Genomic DNA, 27,067 nt, shown 5'->3' on the forward strand with positions numbered 1-27,067 from the left:
ATTTGACTCATAATTATCTAGAGGATTATTTTAAGGGATTTCTGAAGAATCGTCATGAACTTCATGATCCAACCTCTAGTCAGATTCTTAATGGTGTTGTATGATAGTGACTCTTTTTTGTGCTAGATGCTCCTTTGAATATACAAGACCTTTAAACCGTTTTGCATACATCTCAGTTGTCTCATTAGTTTGATTTTGCGATGGAATTACCAAAGGTTGTTCAGTTGTAGATGCAATATTTTTAACATTTAGTTCAATTATTTCCACAGATTTTGTGTTTCCCATCCCATTTTCTTTCGGTGACTGTTTGCAAGAAACATCATCATCTTGAAAAAACTCAAAAGTTAAATCAGAATTATCTAAAAAATCATCTTCACTAGTGCTCTCCCCATAAAAATGGAAATTGTTGTAGTATGATTGTCCTTAAAAAAAGTGACATCCATAGACAAACATTTTTTTTCAAAATCGGATCAAAACATTTATAACCTCTTTGATTTGTAGGATAGCCTACAAAAATACATTTATGTGCCTTTGGATAAAGTTTTGAACATCTAGTATCATGATTATGAACAAAGGCCACACTTCCAAAAATTTTAAAGGGAATGTCGGTTGTTAGCATTCACTTAAAACTTTAATTGGTGTTTTAAAGTCCAAAATTATCGTAGGCAGTCTATTAATCCAATAAGTGGCTATTAGCACTACTTCTCCCCAAAGGTATTTGAGAACCTTAGTCGTAAAACTAATAGCTTTAACAACTTCAAGGAGATGTCTGTTTTTTTCTTTCAGCCTCCCCATTTTGTTGAGGTGTATTATTACAAGAATTTTAGTGAACAATCTCTTTTTCAGCAAAAAAATTCCCTAACACTTTGTTAAAAACTCTTTCCATTATCAAATCGAAAAATTTTAATCTGAGTATGAAATTGTGTCTGAACCATATTATAAAAATTTATAAACACAGTTTCAGCATCAAATTTTTCTTTTAAAAGAAAGACCCAAGTGACTCTAGTATGATCATCAATAAAAAGAATAAACCAGCGCTTTTTAGAAAAAGTTGGCACTCTAGAAGGACCCCAAACATCACTATGAATCATCGTAAATGGTTTTGATTTTTTATATGGTTGAGATTGGAAAATAGCCCGATGACGTTTAGCTAATTCACAAGATTCACATCGAAAACTATAAGAATTTTTATTCATGAATAACTTGGGTAACAAATGCTTTAAATATTGAAAATTTGGATGTCCTAATCAATAATTCCATAACATAATCTTACTATCATTAACAATAGAGATAGAAATGAAACAAGTCTGTAGATCTTTCCTTTCATAAGTTGATCCATTATTAAAGAAGTAGAGTCCACCACTCATTTCAACACCCCCAATCATCTTCCCCGAGGTTAAATCCTGAAATTTACAACATTAAGATTGAAAAATAACTTGATAGTTGTGATCAAAAGTTAATTTACTGATAGATAAAAGATTATAAGACAAATGTGGGACGTGCAAAACATTCATAAGAATTAGAAAAGGAGAAATAATAATTGTTCCTTTTCCAGCAACAGTAGCTAAGAACCATTTGTAATTTTAACCTTTTGATTTCTTCCACAAGGTATATAAGAGGAAAAGAGTAGAGAATTACCAATCATATGATCAGTATCACCTGAATCTAATATCTAGGAGCCATGAGACTTGGTATAAGCTAGGGCTACAAAGAAAGAATTACCTGACTGTGCTAAAGAACAAGATGGGTTAGATTTTTCTAACGATTAGGACTGAAACATTTTATATAAATGCTCTATTTGTTCCTTGGTAAAAGGAAGAGACTCTGAGCATGATTGTTGCCCTGGATCTGTGCTGCTAGCTTGAAATGCGCATACATCTCCCCCTGACTTAGTGTCATTGCCTGATTTTTTCTTTGGTTTCCCGTGCAATTCCAGCAACTTTCTTGAGTATGCCACGGCTTTCGACAATGGTCACACCAGGGCTTCTGCTTTCCCCCTGGGTCTATACCTCGGGCCATAAGAGTTGATCCTTTACCATCTATTTTTTGTTCATCATTATTCTTCAACATCACTTGCCGTCGTACTTTTTCTCTACGCACTTCTGAGAAAACTTCTCTTATAGTTTGCAAAGGTTTTTTTTTCCATAGTATACGTCCTCGAACCTCATTAAGTTCTTTGTTCAAACCAACCAAGAAAACAAATACCCGATCTCTTTCAATTTTCTTTTTGTACCGAGCACTATCATTAGAATTTTTCCATTGTTTATTTTCAAACAAGTCCAATTCCTACCAAACAGCCATCATATCATTATGATTAGTTGTTACCTCACGATTACTTTGCTGCATCTTCCATATACAGGTGTTTAATTCATACAATTATGACTGATTTTCCAGATCTGCGTAGGTTTCTCGAACTACTTCTCAGACATCACAAGTAGTATTTAAGTACATGAAGGTTTTTCCGATAATAGGATCCATTGAGTTGATCAGCCAGGCAGTAACCATTGAGTTTTCTAAATGCCACTGCCTGTATTTTGGATCATTAATGGCTGGTGGTGTTACCTCGCCATTCGAGTACCTTAGTTTCCCTTTTCCATCAATCACCAAATGCACGAACTGAGACCATTCAAAATAATTCTTTCTATTCAATTTGCGAATGGTAATTTGAAGAGAATTTTCATAAACAGAAACAGCCGGAAGCGACTAAGAAACTTCCTCCGATGAAGTCCCACTACTGCTGCCATCTAAAGAGGTTGAACCAGAGCCAACCATGGCAGCCTTAAAATTCATGATCAAGCTCGAGGCTCTAATACCATGTAGATTTTACAGAGGGAAAAGGAGGAAAATTTCTCTTATTCCATTCAATAAAAAATAGAGAAAACAAACAACTTAAATAGGGAAAAAAACAAAGGATTAATCATATACTTAGGAACTAACTTATCTCATCCCTAAATCTTAGGATTTTATCCAAATCTCTAACAAACAGATCCTAATCAATTATTTCTAATTTATCAACAATTACATTGTACTCAATTGTTTTGGGGTTTGTAAATTCAGGTAATGGACATACTAGGCCCAAGTTTATGGGATGTTTGGAACTCTAACAACCAGATGTATAAAACAATTATATTCTCTCTCTATTTTGTCATTGTTTTATTTATTTCTGTTAATTAAAAAATTACCATGATTAGTTCCTCAAAAATTACATTTTGCCTTTCAGTATTGTTGTCTTTCTGTTTTGAATTTTGTTGATTATTTATCATTATTTTTCTTCCTCTCAGAGGCTACCTGAAGAGATGGTGGCTTGTATAGTAGTGGAGGAAATATCTATTTCGAAACAATTTCACCTTAGAGGGTACTTTGAAATTGCTAGGATCTTCGATGTTTTCCTTTTTATTTCCTTTATTCTTTAATGTATTTTTTTCCAGGACTTCTTGGTTTCTATCGTAGTTTTGTACATGGAGATGTTAAGTCATAAAACTTTTTGCTTGGCCAGCCCGAAACAACTGATTAGAAGAAATTTTTTTGGTTTGATATTGGTAGAGGTATGACTTCATATGGAGATACTTCAACAGTTTCATGTCATTGATAATAATGAAATGAGCTATAAATAGTCTACCATTGTCTACTTCAGCTTTAAGATGGAGAGATGCAAGTTCTTGGTGTCATATCGATTATGACCAAAAGCCTGATGTTTTCAGGTAATCATATTTTCCATCACCCTTGTACGAGTACAAAATTCTGCTGCTTTTGATACACCATATGCACAAGTCATGAAAATGTTTGAGCTTCGTTGATTCTACATATCTTGTATATTTCATTTTATACTTTTATTGAATGTGATAATTTGTCTTTTCATTATGGCATATCACATTGCCATAATTGTATTTCATGCTTTTATCTTCCGTCAAATGAATGCACAAAAAATACTTTTATCTTTTGACAGTCAGATATATCTTATACTTTTGGCAGGGGAACTGTACATTATGCAAGTATACATGCTCATTTAGGTAGGACAGGAAGCTGAAGAGATGACCTTGAATCATTGGCATATACCTTAATATTTCTTGGCAGAGGAAAACTTCCCTGGCAAGGATTTGTTGTGGGTTTATCCTACCACATATTGTTGAGCAATTTTGTAGCTTTGATTGTTTAGAGTTCATTTGTTGATAACTTGACGGCTTAAATGACAATCAGTGTCGGCCAATTACTTAATTAATTATTGGAGTATCCAGATGGTTTAAATGACACTGCCCCGCTCGATGCCATAGCCAATTAAAAAGTTGATTTGCATTTTTCTACCATAAATTATATTGGGATCACCACTTTTAAAAGCAGAAACATAAAAGCTCATCTGAAATATTCTTATAAAGATTGGAGGGGCTCAACTTCACATTTGCAACTCTGAAATGAATTGTAACTTTATGAAATTCAAGATGTGAACTAATATTGTAACAAATAACTAAGAAAGCTTGGTTCAGCTTCTAGCCTGGTTCAGCTTCTACCGCTTCGACAAGTTGTGTTGTAATCATATTGGACATTATTGACTTTAATTTGAGTGATACTCTAATGGTAATAAAGCCCGCAGAAAACCCGTATCAACAAAAATGTTTCTAGTATCAATAAAAGATTTTCCACTAACAGTTGATAAGGATACAAATTCTAATCTTTGATCACTTCACTTGTACTAATTGTTTTCTCACCCTTGATGCAATCAGTGTGGGTGACCAAATATTAGAATTTGTGCCCTCATAAATTGTTAGTGGAAAATCTTTTATTGATACCGAGAACATTTTTGTTGATATGGGTGTTCTGCAGACTTTATTGCCATTAGAGTATCACTCAAAATTAAAGTCGGTAATGTCTAATATGATTAGGGCACAACCTGTCGAAGGCGTGGAAACTAAGCCTGGCTTTTCTGATGTTCTTTGTTACAATATTAGTTCACAACCTGAATTTTGTGAGGTTACAATTCATTTCAAATGTGTAGATGTGACATTCAGCCCCTCCAATCTTTATAGGAATATTTCAGATGAGGTCATGTGTTTTGCTTTTAGAAGTGGCGATCTCAATATAGTTTATGGTAGAATAATACAAATCAACTTCTTAATAGGCTATAACATCGAGCAGGGAATGGTGTTGTTTAACTACAGTGATGCAAATTATACCTAATTTTATTTGAACTACTAATATTGTACTTGCACTTGAACTCCATTGAATGAAAATGCAACTTTTAATTTATCATAAAACATATTTCGTTCATAATTTTATTTTTCGTTTGTAACTATGAAAAATATTTTATTCACAAATGAAACATATCTCCTTTAACTAACTTATGATTTCATAAATGAAATATTAATGTTGTAGAACTTTAGATTTATCATTTATAAAATCATGATTTTAATAATTTTATTTATTAAAAATTTAGAATCATGGTATTAATAAAACAATCAATTTTTTTAAACTGACTTAAATTAATTTTTTAAAACCTAAGCTAATAAAATATACTAAAAAGTTTAATTTCAAGTTATTTATAAAATCATAATATTTTATATTTACTTTTCATTAAAAATTTTAATTTTATATATTTTGGACCACTTGCTATTGAGGGCCTACGAGCTGGGTGCTAGTCCACCGATGAAGCGAGCCTTTACACTGTACCGTGTTTTACCCTATTTCTAATCGTTTCATACTTTTAAGGTCTGCATACCTAAAATTCTAAGCCCGACCTAGCCGGCATATGTGTCTTGTTGTGCCACGTGCTCCACAGTGCTATGCCTATGTCGTTTCGTGCCCATGTCGTGCTGTGCCCGTTTCTAGTTGAAGCAATCAGTGTGGGCTGCAGTATATTGTGCTTGAACCTTGATTGACCAAACAATAGAAGAATTTACCAGCAACCGATGTTCCCATTTAAGAAGCTAGTGAAGAATTGTTAGGTCCAAGGCCAACGGTGCCGATTTGATTCAAAGCGGGCTTTCACCATTGTTTTGTCTGTAACGAAAGATTACTTTTGCCATTTCTATGGGTTGTCTGGAAATAAGAGGTTTAGTAGCAAGATTGCCACTTGAGAAGGATCCATGTGAACCTCTTCCATATTCGAATGAGTAAATCCAATCTCTTTTAAAGCAATTCATTGCAATTATGGTATTTTGGAATGAGGAGCAAGAAATAGAATTGTATGTAGAAGATTTTTTAGGATCAAAGAATGGAACCTCTTGCTAGAAACATTATGATTGTGGGCAAGACTCACACTGTGTCCATATGAAGTCACTTCCTGTGTCAATAGAACCATATATATCATCAGCAGGAGTGCCGATTGATAAATGCATCAAATAATTACCATCAATAAAAATTATATCAGCTTGAGGAATTGTTGATGGAGAGATTGGTGGCTTGAGAGTTTCATTGGTGGTACTAAAGTGAGGCTTTAAGGAGTTTTCGGCCTCTATCGGATTGATAATAAAGAGAAAAAGAAATCACAATTGAAAACTTTTTCAATGCCATGATATCAAGAATTTTTCAAATATTTGGAATATGAGCAAATATAGTTTAGTATTTATAGGCATTTGTGGGTTGCAGCCCCAGCTTAACTCCATTCACACCATAATTTCCAAATATTGTTTAGATTTTGTATGCTTGATCTTTATTTTGATTTTTTTTTTCCTTTTTAAGGAAGAAGGGGATAAAGTGTTTTTTATTGGAAGGATGAAAATGAAAAGAGAAAGGATAGCAACTCATGGCATGCCTTATTGGCAAGATTCTTCTTAATAGAGATGTGAACATACAACACTTAAGACTTGTATTGTGGCGAGTATTGAAAACAATTAAGACTTGCAATCCAGAGCCTAAAACCATACTGTATCATATTATGATTTGCCAGTAATTTTGGGTATGCAATAAACTAAAGCTTGTGACCTAACGTATAGGTGAATAATTAATAACTAGCCCTAGACTTTCCAAATAAAAGGACGGAACAAATGAGATTCATTTTATAAAAAAGACTGACAAAGACATTTTAACACAAACAAGCATTTGAAATTGATAGGGAAAACAAAAATTAATATTGTAACATCCGCTTCAAAAATTGGGGCGATAGCGGCGAGGAAAAATGACAAATCAATGATGTTTACTGTTTAGGGCTTTTAAAGAAAGAACGAGATGTAGATATAGTAGCGGGCCAATAGTTGAGCTTTTTAATTTTAATGTTAATTGATTACTTGGAAACTAAATTGTTGAGTAGCAATAACTTTTTCGGTTTCTCTTGGGCCCGACCCAAGCCCATTAGAGTAAAAGTGCAAGTGTTAGGCTTGGATTTTTACTTATTTTTTCAAAAAATTTTAAAATTGTTATAAACTTGAAATAAGTTAATAATAATCAAGTTGTTATAATCAACAATGAATTAAAGAAAATAAATATTTTGAAAATAAAGTAATAATAAAGAAAATAAAGCAAATAAAAGTTTAGATATTTAATTTTTTTTTATACTGGATTATCTAATTCACAGACTCTCTTAATTAATTAATCTTTAAAAGAGAATTTAGTATTATAATTTTAAGTATTTTAATTTATTATTGACATATAAATTAGGGATTCAAACCTTTTTTCCATTATTTTTCAAATTTGAATTTATAAATTTTTTAAATAGATGGAGAGAAATTCATTAACAGATTTTATGAGATTCAAAAAGAGGAAGCAATGGTGGAGGCAGCGGCCAGCTGTCGTCACTTATCGAAAGAAGTTCCCTTGGTCTCTTTCTTCCTCCTTTGCTTCAGGTATTCTTTTTCTTTTTTCTTTTGTTTTTTTTGTTTTTAGTGCTTCACCTGTTTTCTTGTTCATTTCCAATTCTACAATTTTTATTTCTCCTTTTTTTTTTTTTTGTAAGATTAATTTTGGAGTTTTCAGGTTGATTTGGCTTCAACAATTCATATCGCGGACAAAGTGTGTAAGTTGGTAATTTTGCCGCCAAAAATAAGTGTAAATTAAGAGATTTTGAGGAGTAACTAGGGGGTGAGTGGCCGTGTGTAAACCAGCTGGCTTATTAAATAACTCAGAAGTAGGACAAGGTTAGTTGTGTTGCACAGAAGGTGTGTTCTTTGTGACAGATATACAATTAACAAAGCCGAGATGCTCCCCTTTTGTATTTTCTTCAAGATTTTGTACGGTCAGTTTAAATCAAAACTGAAACAAGTGTGTTTAAGTTTGAAGTAAACAAAACAAAAGGACGGAAACGTCCCTCATTCCACAAGAAATACAAGGGCTAGGACCCTATTATATAATGGACTTGGGTAATTTTTAAAAACCTCCCCTGAGATTTGGGCTTGTTACAAGTAGATGGCGAGAATCTGTTTATTTGTAAAAAACCTCCTACCGTCAGTTAATTTTAACATTGACCGTTAGTTGACTGTGCAAAGACAATATTGCCCTTAACCATAGTTTGTAGACTAACATAACTAAAAAAAAAACTAAAATTGTTAGCGCGAAAAGCACAAACCCTATTTTTTGACAATTTTATCTTTGTTAATTCCAAAGATTTACAATATCATAGGTAACGATTATGACTATTTCATTTTTAAGTTTTTAATTTTATCTTTCTTGTAGGAACTTTAAGGAAATATCAATAATTTAAAGAGGATTTTTCAAGTTTTTAATTTTATTTTTTTGTAGGAACTTTAAGAAAATATCAATAATTTAAAGATGGTAAAATAGCCAATAATATTGGTTTTTTTTTATAGCTATTTCCGTCTACAAACTATTGTTAAGGGTAATATTGTCTTTGCACAGTCAACTAACGATCAATGTTAAAATTAAATGACGGTAGAGGGTTTTTTACAAATAAACCAATTCTCACCATCTACTTACAACAAGCCCAAATCTCAGGGGAGGTTTTTAAAAATTACCCTAATGGACTTATCACTTCGTTCCATTAAGAAAGTGAATAAAATTCCTCTTTTATCTTAATCTCTTGAATTTCTGAACACTAATTATATCATTATCGAATCCTTGAAAAAACTTGCGAGTATTTATAATCAGCTTATCTCTGAATTAAATCTAAATACATATATGTGAGCTCTAGTTAAATCTTGAAACATGTAAGTAAGCCACATCTAAAAAAAGAGGGTTCCAACATTTAGTGCACGGCTGGGTTCTCATTCTCAATGCCAATGAATCTCAGGGAAAGGTTAAATTCCCACAACAAAGGTGGCATTAAGGTAGGCGTAGGTCCTTTATTGGCTGGACTCTATAAATGTGTAGAGATGGGTAACCTTTCCACTTATATCGTATGAATAATGAATTGCCAGGTTGGTTTTTTATCAATTAACATTCTCGTCATGTGCCAAGATAATCACTAGCTTATGACATACAGCTAATTTAGATGGTTCAAAGTAGAATAATGGGAATAAGGTTTATAAAGTAAACTTTTACTTTTAAAATTTGTGTGATGGGTGAGAAATTAAGTATAGAGAAAAAAAATTATGTATTTAAATAATCCTATCTTTTGATAAAATTTGCGTGAAATCAATCTTGCTGTAGTAGCAGGTTAGTCCAGTGGTGCTAGAAGAACAAAATACCATTTGATTTTTAATATTAAATTTAGAAATATTGATATTTAATCTCCTTAACTTATCTCTTTAATCCATTTTTTAAAATTATTTTAACTTGAAATATCTAAAATACACATTAAAATAATTTAAATTTCTAAATTTTACCATTTCAGCCTCCAAAGTTTCTAATATATATATATATATATATATAGCTTTCTCAAAGGTTTGCCACCTAGTGTCTATAATGGCAATAAAGCATGTGATATCTTTTCCAACTAGGAACAATGGTTGTATCCCTATCTGGATGGCTCCAAGGTGCAATCCCTTGTGGTGGCAAACCTTTGAGAAAGTCTTGATTATTGTCGTCGAAGCAGGACTCAACCAAGGTCATGTTGTTCTCCAAGTTGAACCAAATTTCACCCTTGACATACACAAGCCATCCCTCACAGATGCCATTAAGGTATTAATTCAGGTTAATGGTTTAACCATGAAACCTGACGAATCTGCCTTGGCAATCCACCACACCATGACCTATAAAGTCCAAACCCATCTGTTCTTTATGAGCAGTTTTGGCAAACCTATTACCAGGTTTCTTGCTGGTGATGGCAGAGTCTTCCAACCTAGGACTTATAGGCAAAATTAACTCATTTTTCCACCACAATGGATCAATGAGTATGAGAAAAACAACAGGCCTCAACAGATCCATGAGGTCCCAAAAATAAGCCGATTCCAAGAAGGAAGGGTATCTGTCTCTTTTCCCACTGAGACTAAAGCCCTCTATCCATGTGAGAAGTGCCAGCTTGAAGGAAAGCATCCCTCCTTGTGCACACATATGCCAAGGAGAACCACTTCCTACAGAATCATGAGTCTAGTCAACATGATCACCACTCCAGACCTTGATAATGAATTCATCTATATATATATCTATATATATATATGTTTTGCGGTTTATATTAATCTCATTTATTTAATTTGGTGAGTCAATACTTTTAAATATCGTACGGACAAGGGTTGGGCATTTGATTTGGTTTAACAGGCAAAAACCGAACGGTTTCAATTTCCTTGCACCCAACGGTTTATGTTCGGTTCTTTTCTAAAACCGAACCGAACGCATGAACCGTTCGGTTCAGGAACCTTTAATTTAAAAAAAAAAGGCTAAATGCACGCAGACCGGCGGATGCAGCAGCCGCCAGCCCCTCGCTCTCTCACTCTCTCCGTGGCGTCTCCGGTCGGCATCTCACTCTCATGCTCTCCGTCAGCCCGTCACTCACGCAATCGTGATTCAGTTTCTGATTAGCTCGCGGCAGGTGGCAGACGGCAGATCGTGGTCGTGATTCAGCCATCTCGTTGCCAGCTGGCAGCTGTTACCTTCGCAACCTCATTCAGCCATTGACATCGTGCCGGCCGCCGGAGACGGTGAGTTGTTGACTTCGTTCTTTATTTTTATTTATTTTTCGTTAATTTTTGTCCTTAATTCAATTAATCAAATTAATTACTCGGTTGAGTTGTGGTTCGTAGTCTAATTTAATACTCGGCATCAGATATTTTAATTTTTTTTTCCTTCCATTCGGCATTCATACAGTTTTTTATAATTTGATTTCGGTCATGATGCTGTTGCTAATGAAATTGGATGTGGATAATTGGTGCACTGAAATGAATATGAGATTGTAACGAGGAATATACTGGAATGTATATTATGAGATTGTAATGAGGTTGATGCATTTTTTCACTCTATTAATATAAAGAATAATATAGAAGTTTGATTTTAGACTAAATTAATTATCAATGAAATGAAATGAAATTAACAAAACTTATGGTGGTAAAATGAATTTTGGGTTTGTCAAATGTCGGAATCTTGTTCGCAAATAAATATGAGATTGTAACGAGAAATGTACTGGAATAGATGATCATAATTGATTTGATTTTTGTCATAATGTTTGTCAAACCGAACCAAAATCTAGAATGATTTTTGTAATTTTCTTAATTTTAGACATTATTTGGGCTTGAATTAAAATTATTGAAAAAGAAAACTCACGTGGCTGTGTTTGTGCATCTGTTACTACAATAATGTATTTTTTCTAAATATTTTAATTTCTTTTCTAGAATTTATTTGCGCTTTTCAATCTTATCAAGTTTAGAGTTAATAACTGAAAGTCAGCTGATATAAATTTATTGTTTATAAAAAATATGAAAGTTTGATGTTAAGAGACAATACAATGAAGAAAATTATTTCAGTAGTAAATAATTAATTCTTTTAGAAGAAAAATAAAAACAAATTTATAAGATGTTTATAAAAAATATGGATTTTAATCTTGTTAAGTTATTGTAACTATATCTTGCCGATTGATTTATCATAATGAACCTAAACGTGTACTTTCTTATTTATACTCTTCTTATATTTTTGTTGTGCTGGTTTCAAATTTGCAGCAACTAAGATACCAAAACTTTGAACAGTCTTTAGTGAAGCATCAATTTGGAATACATTGACAGCGTGATCATAAAATGTCTTCTCTTAGGAATGCAATTCCTAGAAGGGCTCATAAGGAGAGAGCTCAACCGTAAGTGACTACTTTTTCTTTTTAAAGTTCTTTCCTTTTGGGAAGTTATTTGGAAACCCTTTTGAGATGAAATATCTTTGATCCATGATAGGCAATCGAGGAAGAAGTTTGGGCTTCTTGAAAAGCACAAGGACTATGTTGTTCGTGCAAAAGCATATCACAAGAAGGAGGAGACTATACGGGTGACATTTCTACTGCCACAATTATGTTTTAATTCCTGCATTGTCATTCGTCTTCACTTCTATTTAATTGTTAGATATTGTCCATGCTTGTGCATGGCTGTGCTTTGTTCTGTGTGGTTACAGAGACTCAAAGAGAAGGCAGCATTTAGGAACCCGGATGAATTTTACCTCAAAATGATCAAAACGAAAATTGTTGATGGAGTGCACAGACTAGAGTAAGTTTACCATCGCATTGCTTTTCTTCGTAATAATTTCTTCTTGTTTGCAAATTGTGATTGACTGCTTGGTCTTATTCTTTTAGGAGTGAGGCAAACAAGTACACTCAAGAAGAACTTATTTTGATGAAGACCCAGGATATAGGATATATTCTTCAGAAACTGCAAAGTGAAAGAAATGTAAGAAATTGCTTCTATATTGTGTTTATGGTGCATATAAGGATTGCCTTTTCAATTACATTCGACATAGTTCTTTAAAAAACTATTTTTTGGTGCAGAAAATTGAAAAGTTAACTACCATGTTGCACTCTCTTGATAGTAATCTATCTAGCAGACATGTTTACTATGCTGAAGACAGGTTTATGTTATCAAAGCTTCCATTTTTTTCTGAAGGCAATAATATTCTGGACTTGTTGGCAATCTTATATATGGAGAATATGTAGATTCTTAATAAAGATAAGAGTGCTTGAATGATTGTTACTTTTATAACTTCTGAATTTTTATGTGGTTATCTCCTCCGTTTTTAATTTGAATACTGAGTTAGAATACCTCAGTCGTGTAATGTGATGCTAACTATAACATTATTAGTACACTAATTGTTTTTTTCAATGCCATTAATATATTAGCTCTTAGTTTAATAAAATTTCAAGTAGCATTATTAGCATTGTACTGTTGGGCTCTTTTGTGTCAGAAAGTATTATTACGATGCGAGTGCTGAAAATCTGGAGTATTTTCCAATGTTTTGAGTTGTCTGGTGCAATTAGTTCTCCTCCCTTCATATTTATCTTTGCTTTTTTCTTTTTCCCATTTTAGCTTGAATTTGCTACAACATGTTAAGCAATCTGCAGATCCTTGCAATATTTGATTTGAAGTTACGGTGCATATTTGGATTACTTTTGTTCTGTACTTATTGTATTTCGTGCAGGGAAGAGACAAAAGAAATAAAATATATATCTGGACGAAAAGCTACATTGCCTGTTTTTGACGACATTCCTGATCACATTAAGAGGTAGTTGTTGAATGTTTAATGCATTGTGTTGGACAAAATTACTCTCCACAACCTGAGCTTATTCTTGTCTGATGTTGTTCAACCTGAGCTGTTTTCCAACTCTTCACAGAGACACAGACTGTGTTGCATATTTTCCGTTTGCAGGAAGACTGCTGCTTCCTACAGAGAACTAGAAGGGAGGAAAAAGAGAGTACAGGAGTTGGAAAAGCTGTTTATGGATATGTCATTGCAGAAGGAATTACAGGTATAAAACGATCTCTTACTCCCTTTCTCTATCTGTCTATTGTGTTGGACTTGGACGTTGAGGCTACTGAAAATATTTCTCCATTTTTTAATGATTAGAAAAAGGGCCGGAAACGCAAACTACATGAAGAAGAGATTGTCTGTCCATCCTCCAAGCCTGCATATAAGTGGCGGTCTGAGCGAAAGCGGTAAAGAGGGTACATTTTTTAGGGAATTTTGTCAAATTAGGCCCAGTCCACTTGTTTTGTTACTAAGGAATTTTGTCTGGTAGACTGATAATTCATGAGCTGGGGCTGAATTAGGCAGGACCGAGCAGTTTGCATGAAGGAGCTGATGAATGATGATGATGGGTGTGGAAACTGGAACGGAGTGTTGAATAATTTCAAAATGTAATCCTAATAATTTCTAAGTGTAGACTGACATCCAATTGAATTTTTTGAGTGATGTTTTGGCTGTAGTTTTTGTCGTATGGTTTAACTTCAATCAATTTTATCTTTAAATTAATGCAGGATCTTTTCATTAGGCTGTATTTTAATTGAATTTGGGGGTGAACTTAGGGGTAATGTGTAATTAGGGTCTGTGTGCCTCTGGTTTGATTTGAAAAAGCCATATCCTTCATGAATGTAACTTGGAAAACCCTTATAAATATAACTAAAATCAGTAATTAAGGTGAGTAAATGGAACAAAACACAGCCATGCGCCAGCTGTCTATTGCGAATGGTCACACCTCCTGAATTTTAGAATAAAAAATAAAAAATATATTAAAAGACAGTTTAGAAATTAAAAGAAAAAGATAAAATATGGGTGTTAAATAGAATATTTTTTGTCACAACTTGGCAAAACAATTAAAATTGTTTAGTCATTATCGATAATCAATAGAGTGCTCGCTCATAAATTGGTTTAGTAATATCCACACACAATAAAATCAATATCATATAACACACACAAGATATCATATAATCACAATTATTAATTTCTTATTTTATTAATATATAACATCAATTTCTCTACAATTGATGGTTGTTACAAAAGTATTCATCGTTATAGGGGATTAAATATGGAACATACTTAGCCTTCTTGATCAAACATTCTTCAGTTGTGAATCCTGAGCAAAAACTATCAGGTGATATTGTAGAATTTGTAGAAGATAAAACATATGACTTAAATTCTTGATCAGTCTTAGTACTTAAAACAAATATGCTTTCAGTGCTTGTCACTACAAACAATGCCAAGATGATGAATTTGAGATTCTTCGACATTTTATAATTTTTAAATTAAATTGTAAACAATTTTTTTTTCTATGTAGGGGCAAACAGCTTAATTAAAATTAAAAGAGAGGTGTAAGAATTAGAAACAATTGAGGCTATATATATAAATATGAATGGGTCTTGTTAAGTTACATTTTTAAGTAACTTACAGTCCATGTAAAAATTGGTGAGCATGTTGTTAATTTTGTATTATTTTACATGGACTGTAAATTACTTGAAATGTAACTTAGCAAAACCTTATATGAATATTGAGAAACAAATTACCATAATTTTCATGGAATTATCAATTCCACTAATGAGTATTGGATAAATCAAGTACATTTGTTTATATTAACTATTGACAATAATATGTTGTAGAATTATCATGTATAATAGTTGAAACGTACATCTAATTAATTTTAACATTTTTTACTACTATTTTTTGTTTAATTTATGTCTTGTATTTTTTTTATATTTATTTAACGTATGCCAATTATTATTATAAATATTGTTATTTTGTGGAATATTATTCAGATTTAAATGAATTGACTCTGAGCACAGCGTGCAAGTCAAAAATATGACATCACAAGAAGTGATAGCAAAAAAACAAAAATAGTAATAGTGGTAATCTAACAGAATCAACAGAAAACCGTAAATTGAAAAAAAAAAAAAAAAAAAAAAAAATCTGCTGAGCACAAAACCCAATCCTCTTCTTCTCTCCGTTATTTTTTTTTTTGAAAAAAATAATTTTCTTTAAAAACAAAAAGAAGAAGACAGAGGAAGAAAGGAGGCAAAGTAATGGTGTCAATACTTGCATTTGCATCAAATTCAAGCACCGATTCATGCTGCACCACATCGTCTCGTCTCAGTTGCTTTGCGCCTTTATTAAAACCAAATCCTATTAAATTTCTAAAGCAAAAACCTCGCAAATGTCACTCCTTTAATAAAATACTCGCCGCTGCTGCTGCCTCGTCATCCTCATCGGCGCGGCAGCAGATCGAAGATGGCTCTGCGGAGCAGTTCTTGGAGAACAATTCGATAGCAGATTTTATGAGATTCAAAAGAGGAAGCAATGGTGGAGGCAGCGGCCAGCTTCAGACTGCTGTCGTCACTTATCGAAAGAAGTTTCCTTGGTCCCTTCTTCCTCCTTTTCTTCAGGTATTCTTATTCTTTTTTTATTTTTTATTTCTTTTTTTGTTTTAGTGCTTCACCTGTTTTCTTGTTCATTCCCAATTCTACAATTTTTCTTTTCTTAAAAAAAAAAAATTTTAATTTTGGAGTTTTCAGGTTGACTTGGTTTCAACAATTCATATCGCGGATAAAGAGTACGTTTACTTGTAGTATAACTTTCTTAAATCTTTCCTTTTTGATTGCACTGTCAATATTTATTATTATAGCTATTAATTATTGGAAGCTAAAATGTGTGCAAGTTGGCAATTTTGCCGCCAAAAATCAGTGTAAGTTAAGAGGTTTAGATGAGTAACTAGGGAGTGAGTGCCCGTGTGTAACCCTTGTAAATTGATTGGTGCTACTCACATAAGGGCAAATTGTAATTTGTAACCCCAATTGCAGCCTGTTATGGGGACAAATCGAGGAAACAGGCATGAAGCATTGGATTATGTTTTTTAACTCTTAATTTTACATATAATTTTGACTAATCAACCATGCATCAAATTATGAGTACCTTAAAGAATAAATATGCATAGAAGTAGCATTTTGCTTTTGCCTTGTCGGTGGAAAGAATAGGTTGAGCCCCTTGTGAGATTTTACTTGCTGATGACTACTGATCCCCAGGCTCGTGTGAATTTTTGTTTTGTTGGCTCAGTTGGTTATTGTATTTATTTTTCCAATCAAACCACTTTGAAAGATAAATATTGCTGTGAAGGTACTTTGAAACCCTCCAGAGGGAACTTGAACTCTATGATTGTGTCCTTTATGAGATGGTAGCTAGCCGGGAGAGTTTAGAGAAAAGAAGAAATTCTGTGGATACGAAGAAGCTCAAAGGTTCACGCTCACGAGGTTTCAACATTCTAGGATGCATCCAGCGGCAGATGGCTCGAATTCTTATGCTTGATTTCCAATTAGACTGTCTTGATTACCAGGCTGAGAATTGGTACCATGCAGATCTTGATTATGAGACCTTCAAGTTACTTCAGGTTACTTGTCTTTTTCTTTTATGATTTGCCTTTCTCTCACTCTTAGTACCACTTTATTGGTTTCACTTCTTAAATTGATGTAATGAATGAGAGCATGATCATGAAGGCTAAAAATAATACATGTTTTTAATGTACTTCATTCCTATGTTCTCATATTATATTCTATATATTAGCCAGATGATTCAAGATGTTTCAAATACAAGATACAACAAATAATGAAAAACTGTGAGAGGGAGCCCAGGTTTTAGGCTTTCTTTAAGTGTATTGTCCCTGCACTTCCAGGTGTTGATGAAACCTATATTTTTAATTATTATTTTAGTTTAGACCATAAATGGCCATGTATGTTTCTTGGGGTTTGATGCATTCCTGTACTTTTTTCTCTTGCAAACTTGGTGCATTTTGCTCTGTTTGTGAATGACAGCTGACTCCTACATCTAATACCATTTTATCTTTGCTTTCAGCTTGAGAAAGGTGAAAGCTTATTTACATTTGCAAGGGATATGACTCTCAAATCAACTAAAGCTATGGTGCAACCTTCAATTCCAAAAGACCTTGATCCTTGGAGATCCAAGCTTTTATGGGCTTCACGTGTACTTCCAATGCCCCTTGTAGGCCTTCTCATAATTGGAAGTGTCTGTGCTGATGTAGGAAGTCAGCCACCAGAATATCCAGAACTAGAAGCATTATCTATGCTTGATTTTGGTGCTGCAATGAAGGTCTTCCTGGCAAAGCGACTAACATCTGAGTGAGTATTAATCAGTTATTTTGGTTTATATGTAGTTGTTTACCTGCTTTGTGGTGTGATAACTAATGTCTCATGTTATATGACTTACCAGTCTCTTGTATGTTGGTGTTAAAATTCTCTTATTACCTTGGTTATTCTGGTTTGGTAACAGTGGCTCTTTTAGTTAATAATGAAATCATGAGAGTTACTTGTCTTTGCCACAGATGAAAAATGATTTTAAGCATGCAAAGTTTGCCATCATTTATTTCTAAGAGAAAATCTCTGATAAGAGTACTAGCCAAACACTTTTTATTTTGATCCGTTGGTGGTCTGCCGCTAGTCCTAAATCTGTAACCTTAAAAGTTTTTTAAGCTACTTGTCTTGCGGTTATGTTTTTGATTGAGGCATAATGGCTTCTACTTCACAGTCATTGTGAGATGGAATTGCTAGCTGTAATGTACAAGTGTGCGGGTGGATGGTAAATATTAGCTACCTAGTAAAAGTAGATGTTTTTACCAAGTATCTTAGTTATGTTACTTTCAAAGTTAAGTTGAAGCACAACAGTTCTGCAGAAACCTATAAGGTATAGTGTTTGATCATCGTAGGAAAATGTTGGGCATGGGGCTGGGGATAAAAATGATGCACAGATGTGCTGTGCTATGTGTGTTTTATTTGGTGAAAAGTCTTGCCAATTAGTGGATTGATCATACCATCTATTGTATAGGTTCACTCAAGTGACTGCAGATGTGGAGGAGAGCTCTGTCATCATTGGCGAGAGGAACAGAGCTGCAATTGAAGCTCTTAGAAGAGCAATTGATGAGGGCCACAACAGGATTGCCATCCTGTATGGTGGTGGCCACATGCCAGACTTGGGAAGGCGATTAAGGGAGGAGTTCGACCTTCTTCCATCTCGGGTTCAGTGGATAACAGCATGGTCCATAAGAAACCGTGACTTGAGTAGCAGTTCCTTTCCATTTCTGAAGACAATGGCTGAAGTTTTAGGTTGGCCATTGAACCGATACCAGACTTTAGCATTGCTTATTTTTTCTTCAGTCCTTGCACTGGATCTCTGGTTTTGGGAACTCTTTTTCGGCACAACAGTGAATTGGATCTCCCAAATTGCATCCGAAGTTCACCAGTATGTTGAACCGATGTGAAAATCTCAATCTGTTTTTCAGTCATTAAAATTCACGAGGCCAAGGTAATCTGCAAATGCCTTTGTAAATTTATCCACCCATGTCATATCAAAGGTGTAGTGATTTGTTTGTCAAGCTACAATCTTAAAACTGTAAAATATAATTGAAATCAATTGAGATCAAAGTTGCCGTGTTATTCTTCCTTCCTTCCGTCCATTTTCGTATAATTTTGTTGCGTAGCTGCATCCAGATTATAGATGTAACGATTGTTGAATGTAAATTTGAATCCAAAATCTCTACCAACAAAGGTGGAGTGTTTGACGCATTTCTAAGAAGATTCACTCTTAAAAGTCTTAAAAAGAAAATTATAAAGCTTAAACACATGACAATTGACATCACAAACAGAGACCTCTTCATTATTTGGTCATTCAACATTCTAGAACATTTGTGCAACAGGAGTTATAAAAACTAGAAACACAAAAGCAGAACCTTAGCCTAGGCTATAAGTTAACCGTCTAACTATTCAAACAAACATCCAAAACTAGAATCCAAACTCAACAGCATAATTCCTAACATAACAAACTATGATGACGCTGAAGCCGCTGCAGCTCCATTAATCCTCGGAGCCAACAATATCACAATGTGTCAAATGGAAAGCTGGCATTCTTACCAAACAATGAAATTCCAAATATACCTTCTCTGAAGTTAGTCTTGAATCCAAAGGCACCGTACGTAGATACCTCATTCCCTGTCCCAGTAGTCTTTCTCCGAATTGCCTTCATGCTCTCCAGTTATCTAATTATCCAAGAAAATTAAAAATACAAACTGTAACAGATCAACAATAGAAGCATTATACACATTTATACGACTAGAGGGAAAGCCACATGAGCTGCAGCGACTATGCTGGAGATGGAAGCTGCGACGGCCACACCGCACCCATAGCGTGTGAGTCTTGTTCCTTCTCTTCCCGAAGCTCCGTGTTCCTTTGCCCTGCCTCCATTACAAAGATACAACACCATCATCATCATCATCATTACTATCAACTCTAATGAGGGTGACAATATTTTTCTGTTTTGAGATTGATACAAGGGAAAGAAATTACCATTTTTCTTTCTGTTCTGGGTGTTTCTGAAGATACCCAATTGCTCTGCTTTTATCTAAAACTCGACGAGAATCCAGGAGGTGTCACCCCTTAGCAGTGACTTGTGCGTACACTGTTTGTTGGTCGCCGCTTTCAACAATGCTTGTGGACACAAAATGGGCGCCTGTGAGTTATTTCTACGAGAAAGAGGAGATTCAAGAACTATGTGAGATTCATAAACATTCATGAAACTCTAGAAAAGGTACCAACTTACTGTCTTATCATTTTTTCCTTTTCCTCGTGTTTTATACGTTAATGGTTAAAAATATATCAACTTTGATTGGAGACATTCTGACTCAAGCTTTACAAGTAATGGAAAGTGGAAATCTTTAGACCAAATTTTTTGCCATGATAAGCTTATTTCATGCCATAGGAACTTTGTGATCCTGTTGTGCATCACTAGCTCATTATGTCAAAATCTGCAACTTTACTTAGATTCGGCTGGCTGAATGGTAAATATTGAATTCTAGTCAAGACTTCTAGCTAATGCTAAGCTGCGAGTAATTCTCAGACTTGCTTTTCTGATTTAAACATTCTTCTAAATTGCTCATGCAATTTTGGGATAGTGTGTGCAAATATTCTTATGAAGAACGGGATTCATATTCCTTCCTCCATCCTTTTCCCCCATGTGGACTTTTCAGCCGTCATGATTTGCGGAATTTAATTTTCAATAGAAATCCTCCAAAAGCAAATGTTTGACGAATTCAAAATATTGATTTTCTTGTTTGTATAGCGATAAATCTGATTCAATGCCAAATTTCCGAATATCGGCAGCCGCAAGCCACGTTTACCATGTTGATTCAGGTGCCTTTCATTATCAATTAATTAATCACACGATAGATCATAGACCTGCCTTGTGATGTGCACGTATTACTAGTGATTTCATTTTGGTACACATGGATATTATAAATGGATTGGGATGAGAAAGATTTTATTTTATATTAGGTTGGATTAAAATAGGTGGAAATCTTGGATTTTAAATCAGTGCTTACGTAGCAGACTTGTGTTTACGGATATGGACAGCGAAATAGAAATGAAACGTGAGTTGTCTTAAGAAGCAGTTGTAAACAGCTGATCAAAGCAAAACTGTTTTTAAGTTATAAAATTAACAATAATGGAGAGCGTAATTGGATATGTTTACTCATTTCTGGTTCTGGATAGGGCTGGCTTCCTTTAAGTCGAGTCCACGTCTTGAAATATTTTAAATGAATATTCTCTTCCGTATTTGTGTTCACACTGCAATTGTGGACAGTTTGTATTCTCAATATAAAAATTGAACGTGTTCTATGCAAAATTTAAGCAACATCATGATTTATGCTAGTGGCAGTGGAATCAACCACACAGATTTTCTTATTATAATGTCAATATAAGTATGCTTTCTGTGTTGTTGGGTAGGTCCATATCTTTTTTTTTTCTAATAATTTCTTAACAGATTCACAATAGGAAGTAGCGTGCCTGGTTTTCCTACTTTTGGAGAAAGTGGCTTTATTAAAGGAAAAGCCTTCAGTTATATATATATAGATATATTCCACTTTCTGTAGTTCTGAGCTGGTCCTATTATAATAGCATTAAGTTTGTGTTGAGCACACGCCCTTCAGTTATATTCCTTATTGTTTCAATTCAGTGTGATAGGTTTTCTGATTTAATCTTCCAGTCATGCAGTTCAGCTCTTCCCATAAACGGGACAAACAAGATTGTTACTACCTTCTTCCAGATTCAGAATCTCCTGCTGCTAAAGAAGGTCAAAGGAGACATGAGGAGCTATGGCACAAGCAGGCATCTGAAGTTGCATCTCAAAAGCACACGGACCTGCCAGGCGTATCTCTTCAAAGAAAGAAGCCTCGTTTCAATAAATATGCGCTCACTGGTGCCATCTTGGCCTCCACAAACTCTATTCTATTGGGCTACGGTGAGTTCTGTTCTGTTTCTGTAGCATTAATTTTATAACATTGAACATTTCTGACATTAATTCTCCTCAGATCTTTGTTAACAAAAACTGAAGCTCATCACGCTGTAAATTTATTGTGCAGACATTGGGGTAATGAGTGGTGCGATACTTTACATCCGGGACAACCTTAATATAACATCAATCCAAGTTGAGGTCTTGGTTGGTTCTCTAAATGTATGTTCATTAATTGGATCACTCGCTGCGGGTAAGACGTCTGATTGTATTGGCAGGCGGTACACAATTGTCCTAGCAGCAGCCACATTTCTATTAGGTGCACTGCTAATGGGGCTTGCACCATCCTTTCTTTTCCTCATGGCTGGAAGGGTAGTGTCAGGCATTGGAGTTGGTTACTCTCTCATGATTGCCCCGGTCTATACCACAGAGATCTCTCCTGCGATGACCCGAGGCTTCCTCTCCTCGCTCCCTGAAGTTTTCATCAATTTTGGAATTTTACTGGGTTACATATCCAATTATGCTTTATCAGGTCTTCCTGAACACATAAACTGGAGGCTTATGCTTGGACTAGCAGCATTGCCAGCAATAGCTGTTGCATTCGGTGTCATAGCAATGCCTGAATCCCCTCGTTGGCTGGTAATGAAAGGCCGGTTTGCTGACGCAAAACAGGCTCTGATCAAAACATCAGACAGCGTCGAGGAAGCCGAATTCAGACTTAATGAAATGACCAGAACTATTGCAGATTTAGGCCATGCAGCTTCTTCAAACAATTGGCAGGGTCAAGGTGTTTGGAAAGAGCTACTATTAAGACCATCTCGACCCCTTCGCCGAATCCTCATTGCAGCAATTGGTGTTAACTTCTTCATGCAAGCTTCAGGCAATGATGCTGTTGTTTATTACAGCCCTGAAGTGTTCAAGGATGCGGGAATCAACAGCAAGAAACAACTTGTGGGGGTGACAGTGATCATGGGAATTGCCAAAACGTCCTTTGTGTTGATATCAGCTCTTTACTTGGATCACTTTGGGAGGAGGCCTTTGCTGATGTTGGGCTCTACAGGAATGGCTGTTTCACTAGCTGTGCTAGGCCTGGGCTCCAAGTATCTGGATCAGTCTGATATCAAGCCGGCATGGGCCATTGCCTTGTGTGTGATAGCTGTATGTGCTGCCGTCTCGTTCTTTTCAATTGGGCTTGGGCCCATTACATGGGTCTACTCATCAGAGATATTTCCAACAAAGTTTAGAGCTCAGGGTTCAAGCTTGGCAATATCAGTTAACAGGTTGGTGAGTGGGATTGTCGCCATGAGTTTTCTAAGCATTTCTAGGGCAGTAACATTTGGAGGAATGTTCTTTATACTATCTGGAATCACGGCAGTGGGCACGGTTTTCTTTTATTTCTTTTTACCTGAAACGAAAGGCAAGAGTCTAGAAGATATTGGGCTTCTCTTCGAGGACAAAGCCCATGATAATCATACTCTTGATAGACCCATTACACTAATTTAGAACATCATCAATTCCTGTAATATATAGGTTTCAGATACAATTGAGTACTGGTTTTCATAACATACAGTTTCAATGACACTTTCTTTTTTCTTTCTGACTCACAATATTAAAAATTTGAATAAAAATATATAAGTACTTAAGTGTGATATACAATTTTTAAAAGATCACCATAGATGTCTGGGTCCAAATATTTTTGCTCCCATTTTAGGATATCAGTAATTATCCATAAAACTAATATTCCTTTTATAGGCATAGCATGTGTGTTTCCATATTTGGCTGAACTGAACCATCTTGTTTTGGATAATATTAATGCAAACTTTAATCTCAAGATAATAGTGAAGTGTAAATACCCATAAACTGATCAAAAGAAACGCATCCTGTTTGGGCCTTGGACAATCGAGAGCAAAGACCACAGTTACTATAAGAACCTCCTCTCTTGCAATAACATGAGAGTTTTTAAGTTTACGAGGAAACAGAAGATTGGATAAAATTGTAAAGGCCACACATCATAACAGCGAAAGAGTATCTTATCTGCAAACTGAGAAACGTGTTGTGCTTTTCCTCGTATAACGCCAGGCAGTTTGGTCATCATTTTGTGGTTGGGTCGGTTGGATTTTTTTTTTTTTAAAAAAAATTCAGACCCAATAACAAGTATCAAAACCGACTCCGTTATTCACTCCTGAAAACCCAGATCCATTCGGCTAGATATCAGCTTCTCTGCCGAATTGGTTGTAGTGGGAGAGCTGAAAATGGAGACCGCTGAAGCAGGAGGACCCGATGATCATCAAAATGTAGAAGCGGGTACGGGTCGTCAAAAGAAAGGGCTCAACAAGTATGCCTTCATCTGTGCTCTTTTGGCCTCGATTAACTCAATTCTATTGGGTTACGGTGAGTCTTCATTCAATTCCCTTTTTCCTAATTGCTTTTAATTTCTACTAAAAAATGTTAAGATATAAATATTTGGCATGCAATTGTAATCGGACGATGGTGTGGTGACGACGTGACTGCCGGTGACGCTGTAGACATTGGAGTGATGAGTGGTGCAGTTCTTTACATCAAAGAAGATCTTGAGATAACGGAAGTCCAAGTAGAGGTGCTGGTGGGGATTTTGAATGTGTTTTCACTAATAGGGTCACTGGCCTCGGGGAAAACCTCAGATTACATAGGCAGGCGATACACAATTGTGGTAGCAGCCGCAACATTTCTAGTAGGTGCCCTTGCAATGGGACTGGCACCAAACTACCCATTTCTCATCGTAGGCCGCATGATTGCTGGTATTGGCGTTGGCTACTCCCTCATGATCTCCCCAGTGTACACAGCCGAGATCTCACCCACAATGAAACGTGGCTTCCTTACCTCGCTCCCCGAAGTCTTCATCGTTCTCGGTATCCTGTCGGGTTATGTTTTTAACTACGCATTATCTGGTCTCCCTGGAAACATCAACTGGAGAATTATGTTAGGCCTGGCCGCTGTGCCCGCAGCTGTTATTGGTGTGGGTGTTTTGATCATGCCTGAATCCCCTCGTTGGCTTGTCATGAAGAGTAGATACGACGAGGCAAAGAGGGTTCTGCTCAAAGTTTCTGATACAGAGCAGGAAGCTAAAGAAAGACTCGATGATATGATCAAGGCAGCAAAGGAGTCTTCCCCTTCAGGACCTGATGATGATCAAGGACCACCAAAAGGTAATTTCACGGGAGAGGGGGTGTGGAAAGATCTTATATTGAAACCGACTCCAGCTGTTCGTCGGATGCTCATTGCAGCCGTTGGTATTAACTTCTTCATGCAAGCTTCAGGAAATGATGCTGTGATTTACTACACACCAGCAGTGTTTAAAGGTGCTGGAATTCACCGCAAGCCGGTGCTGTTTGGTATCAACGTAGTTATGGGACTAGCCAAAACGTTTTTTGTGGTTCTATCGGCACTGCACTTGGACAAATTTGGGAGACGCCCGCTGTTGTTGCTAGGCTCAAGTGGGATGGTTGGGTCGTTGCTTTTATTGGGCATTGGATCAAAGATTCTTGAAGGCAGCACTCCAACTGTGGTGGTTGTGCTGTGTATAATTGCAGTGTGTGCTTTTGTGTCATTCTTTTCAATTGGGCTTGGACCCATCACATGGGTCTATTCTTCAGAGATATTCCCACTGAGATTACGAGCCCAAGGTTCGGCCCTGGCCATATCAGTGAACAGGCTGGTGAGTGGAGTGATTTCAATGACATTTCTGAGCATTTCCCACAGGCTCTCATTTGGGGGAACTTTTTTCCTGCTTGCCGGAATCACAACAGTGGGGACTATTTTCTTTTATGTCTTTTTGCCGGAGACAAAAGGAAAGACTTTAGAGGAAATGCAAGCTCTATTTGGGGGTGATAATGATGATACAAGCAGGGATGAGAATGAGAAGCAACAAACGGAAACGAGTGAAAAATAAATGCGTCTACTGATTGGCAAAGTGAGAGATCTTTCATTTGATTAAGTACATCTATCCGTTCATGTGGCATGTGCATACCATGATTACTGTCCCTGAGAATTAATTTTGTGTCATATTTTCTTATGTTGAAAAACAAAAATGTTTAATTTGTCTTCATGTACAAAAGGGAAGAATATGCAAATAGAAAAAAGGAAGAGGAAAATGGTTGACGACTCGAAGACAAAAGTTCTTGGGAACAGGTGCTGATCATGCACTGCAATATTGACTTTGGTGGGGATATACATGTAATAGAGGGGTCGGGCTGTAATGCAGTGCTGCATGTCATGCAGCTGCCTTTATTATTTTTTTAATAATGCGGATGTAACCGGCCACCGATTCGCTCCTTTTAATCGCTTAAAGCGGCAAATGTTAAAAGAAACTATCATAGAACTCCCTCATTTTAGGAAATATTAAGATAATCAATTCAAAACTAGTAAATTATCAAAGACCCCCTCAACTTTACACCAAAAAAATACTTCCTTTTTCTTTTGATTCATGGAAAATATAGTTAATATATTTAACTTATATCCTAAAAGAAACATAATTAAATAAAATTAATTGGACTAATATATTTAAATAAAAATAATTATATTATTTTTCTTAATATTACATTATAAATTTAATGATATTTTGCCTTAAAAAATGTAACTTATGTACTAATGAGAATACTATTTAAATATAATAAATGGAAATAATTATATATTAATTAAAAAATTTAATTTATTAATTGCACTATTTTTAATATTATGTAATAAATATAATGATATTTTGCTTACAAAACTATCAAAATAATTTTATCAACTTTTAATTACATTAGAATCCGAGTATCTAAACATATAACGAAATCGATTTATTTCCAGATATTTAGAAGAAATCAATTCCAGGATCTCACGATTCACATTCAAGGACTTAAATCCCTACCTACTAAAATGAGGACAATATTTATCCAACTATCAAATAATTATCATTCCAAACATCGTAATTACCCCTCAAATGTTGTTGTTGTTATTATTAGTGGCCAATATTAGTATGTTTTATGTATACCCT

At 35.1% G+C, this 27,067-nt stretch overlaps 4 protein-coding genes and 1 long non-coding RNA gene across 14 annotated transcripts; 4 read left to right on the forward strand and 1 right to left on the reverse strand.

The window, feature by feature from the left end:
• The first annotated feature begins 10,689 nt into the window (after positions 1 to 10,689).
• Positions 10,690 to 14,253, forward strand: LOC102612867 (probable U3 small nucleolar RNA-associated protein 11). 5 transcript variants are annotated; one of them, XM_025097879.2, is made up of 10 exons: positions 10,690 to 10,958; positions 11,970 to 12,100; positions 12,192 to 12,282; positions 12,406 to 12,497; positions 12,584 to 12,677; positions 12,776 to 12,855; positions 13,423 to 13,506; positions 13,624 to 13,750; positions 13,849 to 13,946; positions 14,021 to 14,253. In XM_025097879.2, exons 2-9 carry the CDS (start codon positions 12,045 to 12,047, stop codon positions 13,939 to 13,941), a joined length of 717 nt encoding a protein of 238 aa, XP_024953647.1. In that variant the 5' UTR covers positions 10,690 to 10,958; positions 11,970 to 12,044; the 3' UTR covers positions 13,942 to 13,946; positions 14,021 to 14,253. The 5 variants fall into 5 exon arrangements, with proteins under 5 accessions (XP_024953647.1, XP_024953646.1, XP_052298128.1 ...); XM_025097878.2 differs by having other exon boundaries at positions 13,849 to 13,937; XM_052442168.1 differs by having other exon boundaries at positions 13,651 to 13,750; positions 13,849 to 13,937.
• A 1,402-nt stretch (positions 14,254 to 15,655) lies between these two features.
• LOC102613449 (uncharacterized) lies at positions 15,656 to 19,208 on the forward strand. Its single transcript, XM_006475549.4, has 5 exons — positions 15,656 to 16,154; positions 16,284 to 16,321; positions 16,882 to 17,152; positions 17,614 to 17,897; positions 18,601 to 19,208. Exons 1-5 carry the CDS (start codon positions 15,795 to 15,797, stop codon positions 19,031 to 19,033), a joined length of 1,386 nt encoding a protein of 461 aa, XP_006475612.1. The 5' UTR covers positions 15,656 to 15,794; the 3' UTR covers positions 19,034 to 19,208.
• A 199-nt stretch (positions 19,209 to 19,407) lies between these two features.
• Positions 19,408 to 20,253, reverse strand: LOC112498004 (uncharacterized). 2 transcript variants are annotated; one of them, XR_008052585.1, is made up of 2 exons: positions 20,115 to 20,253; positions 19,408 to 20,002 (listed from the first exon to the last, which is right to left on the reverse strand). It is a non-coding gene; the product is annotated as an uncharacterized LOC112498004 (long non-coding RNA). The 2 variants fall into 2 exon arrangements; XR_003065087.2 differs by having other exon boundaries at positions 19,408 to 20,006.
• Positions 20,211 to 23,634, forward strand: LOC102613737 (polyol transporter 5-like). Of its 3 annotated transcripts, none has more exons than XM_025097961.2 (3): positions 20,211 to 20,355; positions 21,808 to 22,062; positions 22,184 to 23,634. In XM_025097961.2, the coding sequence occupies exons 2-3, from the start codon at positions 21,810 to 21,812 to the stop codon at positions 23,554 to 23,556; spliced, it is 1,626 nt and encodes a 541-aa protein (XP_024953729.1). In that variant the 5' UTR covers positions 20,211 to 20,355; positions 21,808 to 21,809; the 3' UTR covers positions 23,557 to 23,634. The 3 variants fall into 3 exon arrangements, with proteins under 3 accessions (XP_024953729.1, XP_006475613.1, XP_052291454.1); XM_006475550.3 differs by lacking the exon at positions 20,211 to 20,355 and adding an exon at positions 21,378 to 21,544; XM_052435494.1 differs by lacking the exon at positions 20,211 to 20,355 and adding an exon at positions 21,378 to 21,544 and having other exon boundaries at positions 21,816 to 22,062.
• Positions 23,635 to 23,948: 314 nt separating this feature from the next.
• On the forward strand, positions 23,949 to 26,269 carry LOC102614042 (polyol transporter 5). Of its 3 annotated transcripts, XM_025097748.2 has the most exons (3): positions 23,949 to 24,444; positions 24,507 to 26,002; positions 26,148 to 26,269. In XM_025097748.2, exons 1-2 carry the CDS (start codon positions 24,306 to 24,308, stop codon positions 25,979 to 25,981), a joined length of 1,614 nt encoding a protein of 537 aa, XP_024953516.1. In that variant the 5' UTR covers positions 23,949 to 24,305; the 3' UTR covers positions 25,982 to 26,002; positions 26,148 to 26,269. The 3 variants fall into 3 exon arrangements, with proteins under 3 accessions (XP_024953516.1, XP_006475614.1, XP_006475615.1); XM_006475551.4 differs by lacking the exon at positions 26,148 to 26,269 and having other exon boundaries at positions 23,951 to 24,444; positions 24,507 to 26,080; XM_006475552.4 differs by lacking the exon at positions 26,148 to 26,269 and having other exon boundaries at positions 23,957 to 24,444; positions 24,579 to 26,080.
• Positions 26,270 to 27,067: the final 798 nt, after the last annotated feature.

This window comes from Citrus sinensis, chromosome 1, assembly GCF_022201045.2.
Source record: "Citrus sinensis cultivar Valencia sweet orange chromosome 1, DVS_A1.0, whole genome shotgun sequence".
Classification (NCBI taxonomy): Eukaryota; Viridiplantae; Streptophyta; class Magnoliopsida; order Sapindales; family Rutaceae; genus Citrus; species Citrus sinensis.

Excerpts from the sequence above, each read along its gene's own strand:
- LOC102612867 (XM_025097878.2), top strand. The coding sequence starts at position 12,045 with ATGTCTTCTCTTAGGAATGCAATTCCTAGAAGGGCTCATAAGGAGAGA. Across the intron at positions 13,507-13,623 it reads ATTCCTGATCACATTAAGAG|ACTGTGTTGCATATTTTCCG; the intron begins GTAGTTGTTGAA and ends ACAGAGACACAG. Across the intron at positions 13,938-14,020 it reads TGGCGGTCTGAGCGAAAGCG|ACTGATAATTCATGAGCTGG; the intron begins GTAAAGAGGGTA and ends TTTGTCTGGTAG.
- LOC102613449 (XM_006475549.4), top strand. The coding sequence starts at position 15,795 with ATGGTGTCAATACTTGCATTTGCATCAAATTCAAGCACCGATTCATGC. Across the intron at positions 16,322-16,881 it reads ATTCATATCGCGGATAAAGA|GTACTTTGAAACCCTCCAGA; the intron begins GTACGTTTACTT and ends ATTGCTGTGAAG. Across the intron at positions 17,153-17,613 it reads AGACCTTCAAGTTACTTCAG|CTTGAGAAAGGTGAAAGCTT; the intron begins GTTACTTGTCTT and ends CTTTGCTTTCAG.
- LOC102613737 (XM_006475550.3), top strand. Across the intron at positions 22,063-22,183 it reads CTCTATTCTATTGGGCTACG|ACATTGGGGTAATGAGTGGT; the intron begins GTGAGTTCTGTT and ends TTTATTGTGCAG.
- LOC102614042 (XM_025097748.2), top strand. The coding sequence starts at position 24,306 with ATGGAGACCGCTGAAGCAGGAGGACCCGATGATCATCAAAATGTAGAA. Across the intron at positions 24,445-24,506 it reads CTCAATTCTATTGGGTTACG|ATATAAATATTTGGCATGCA; the intron begins GTGAGTCTTCAT and ends AAAAATGTTAAG.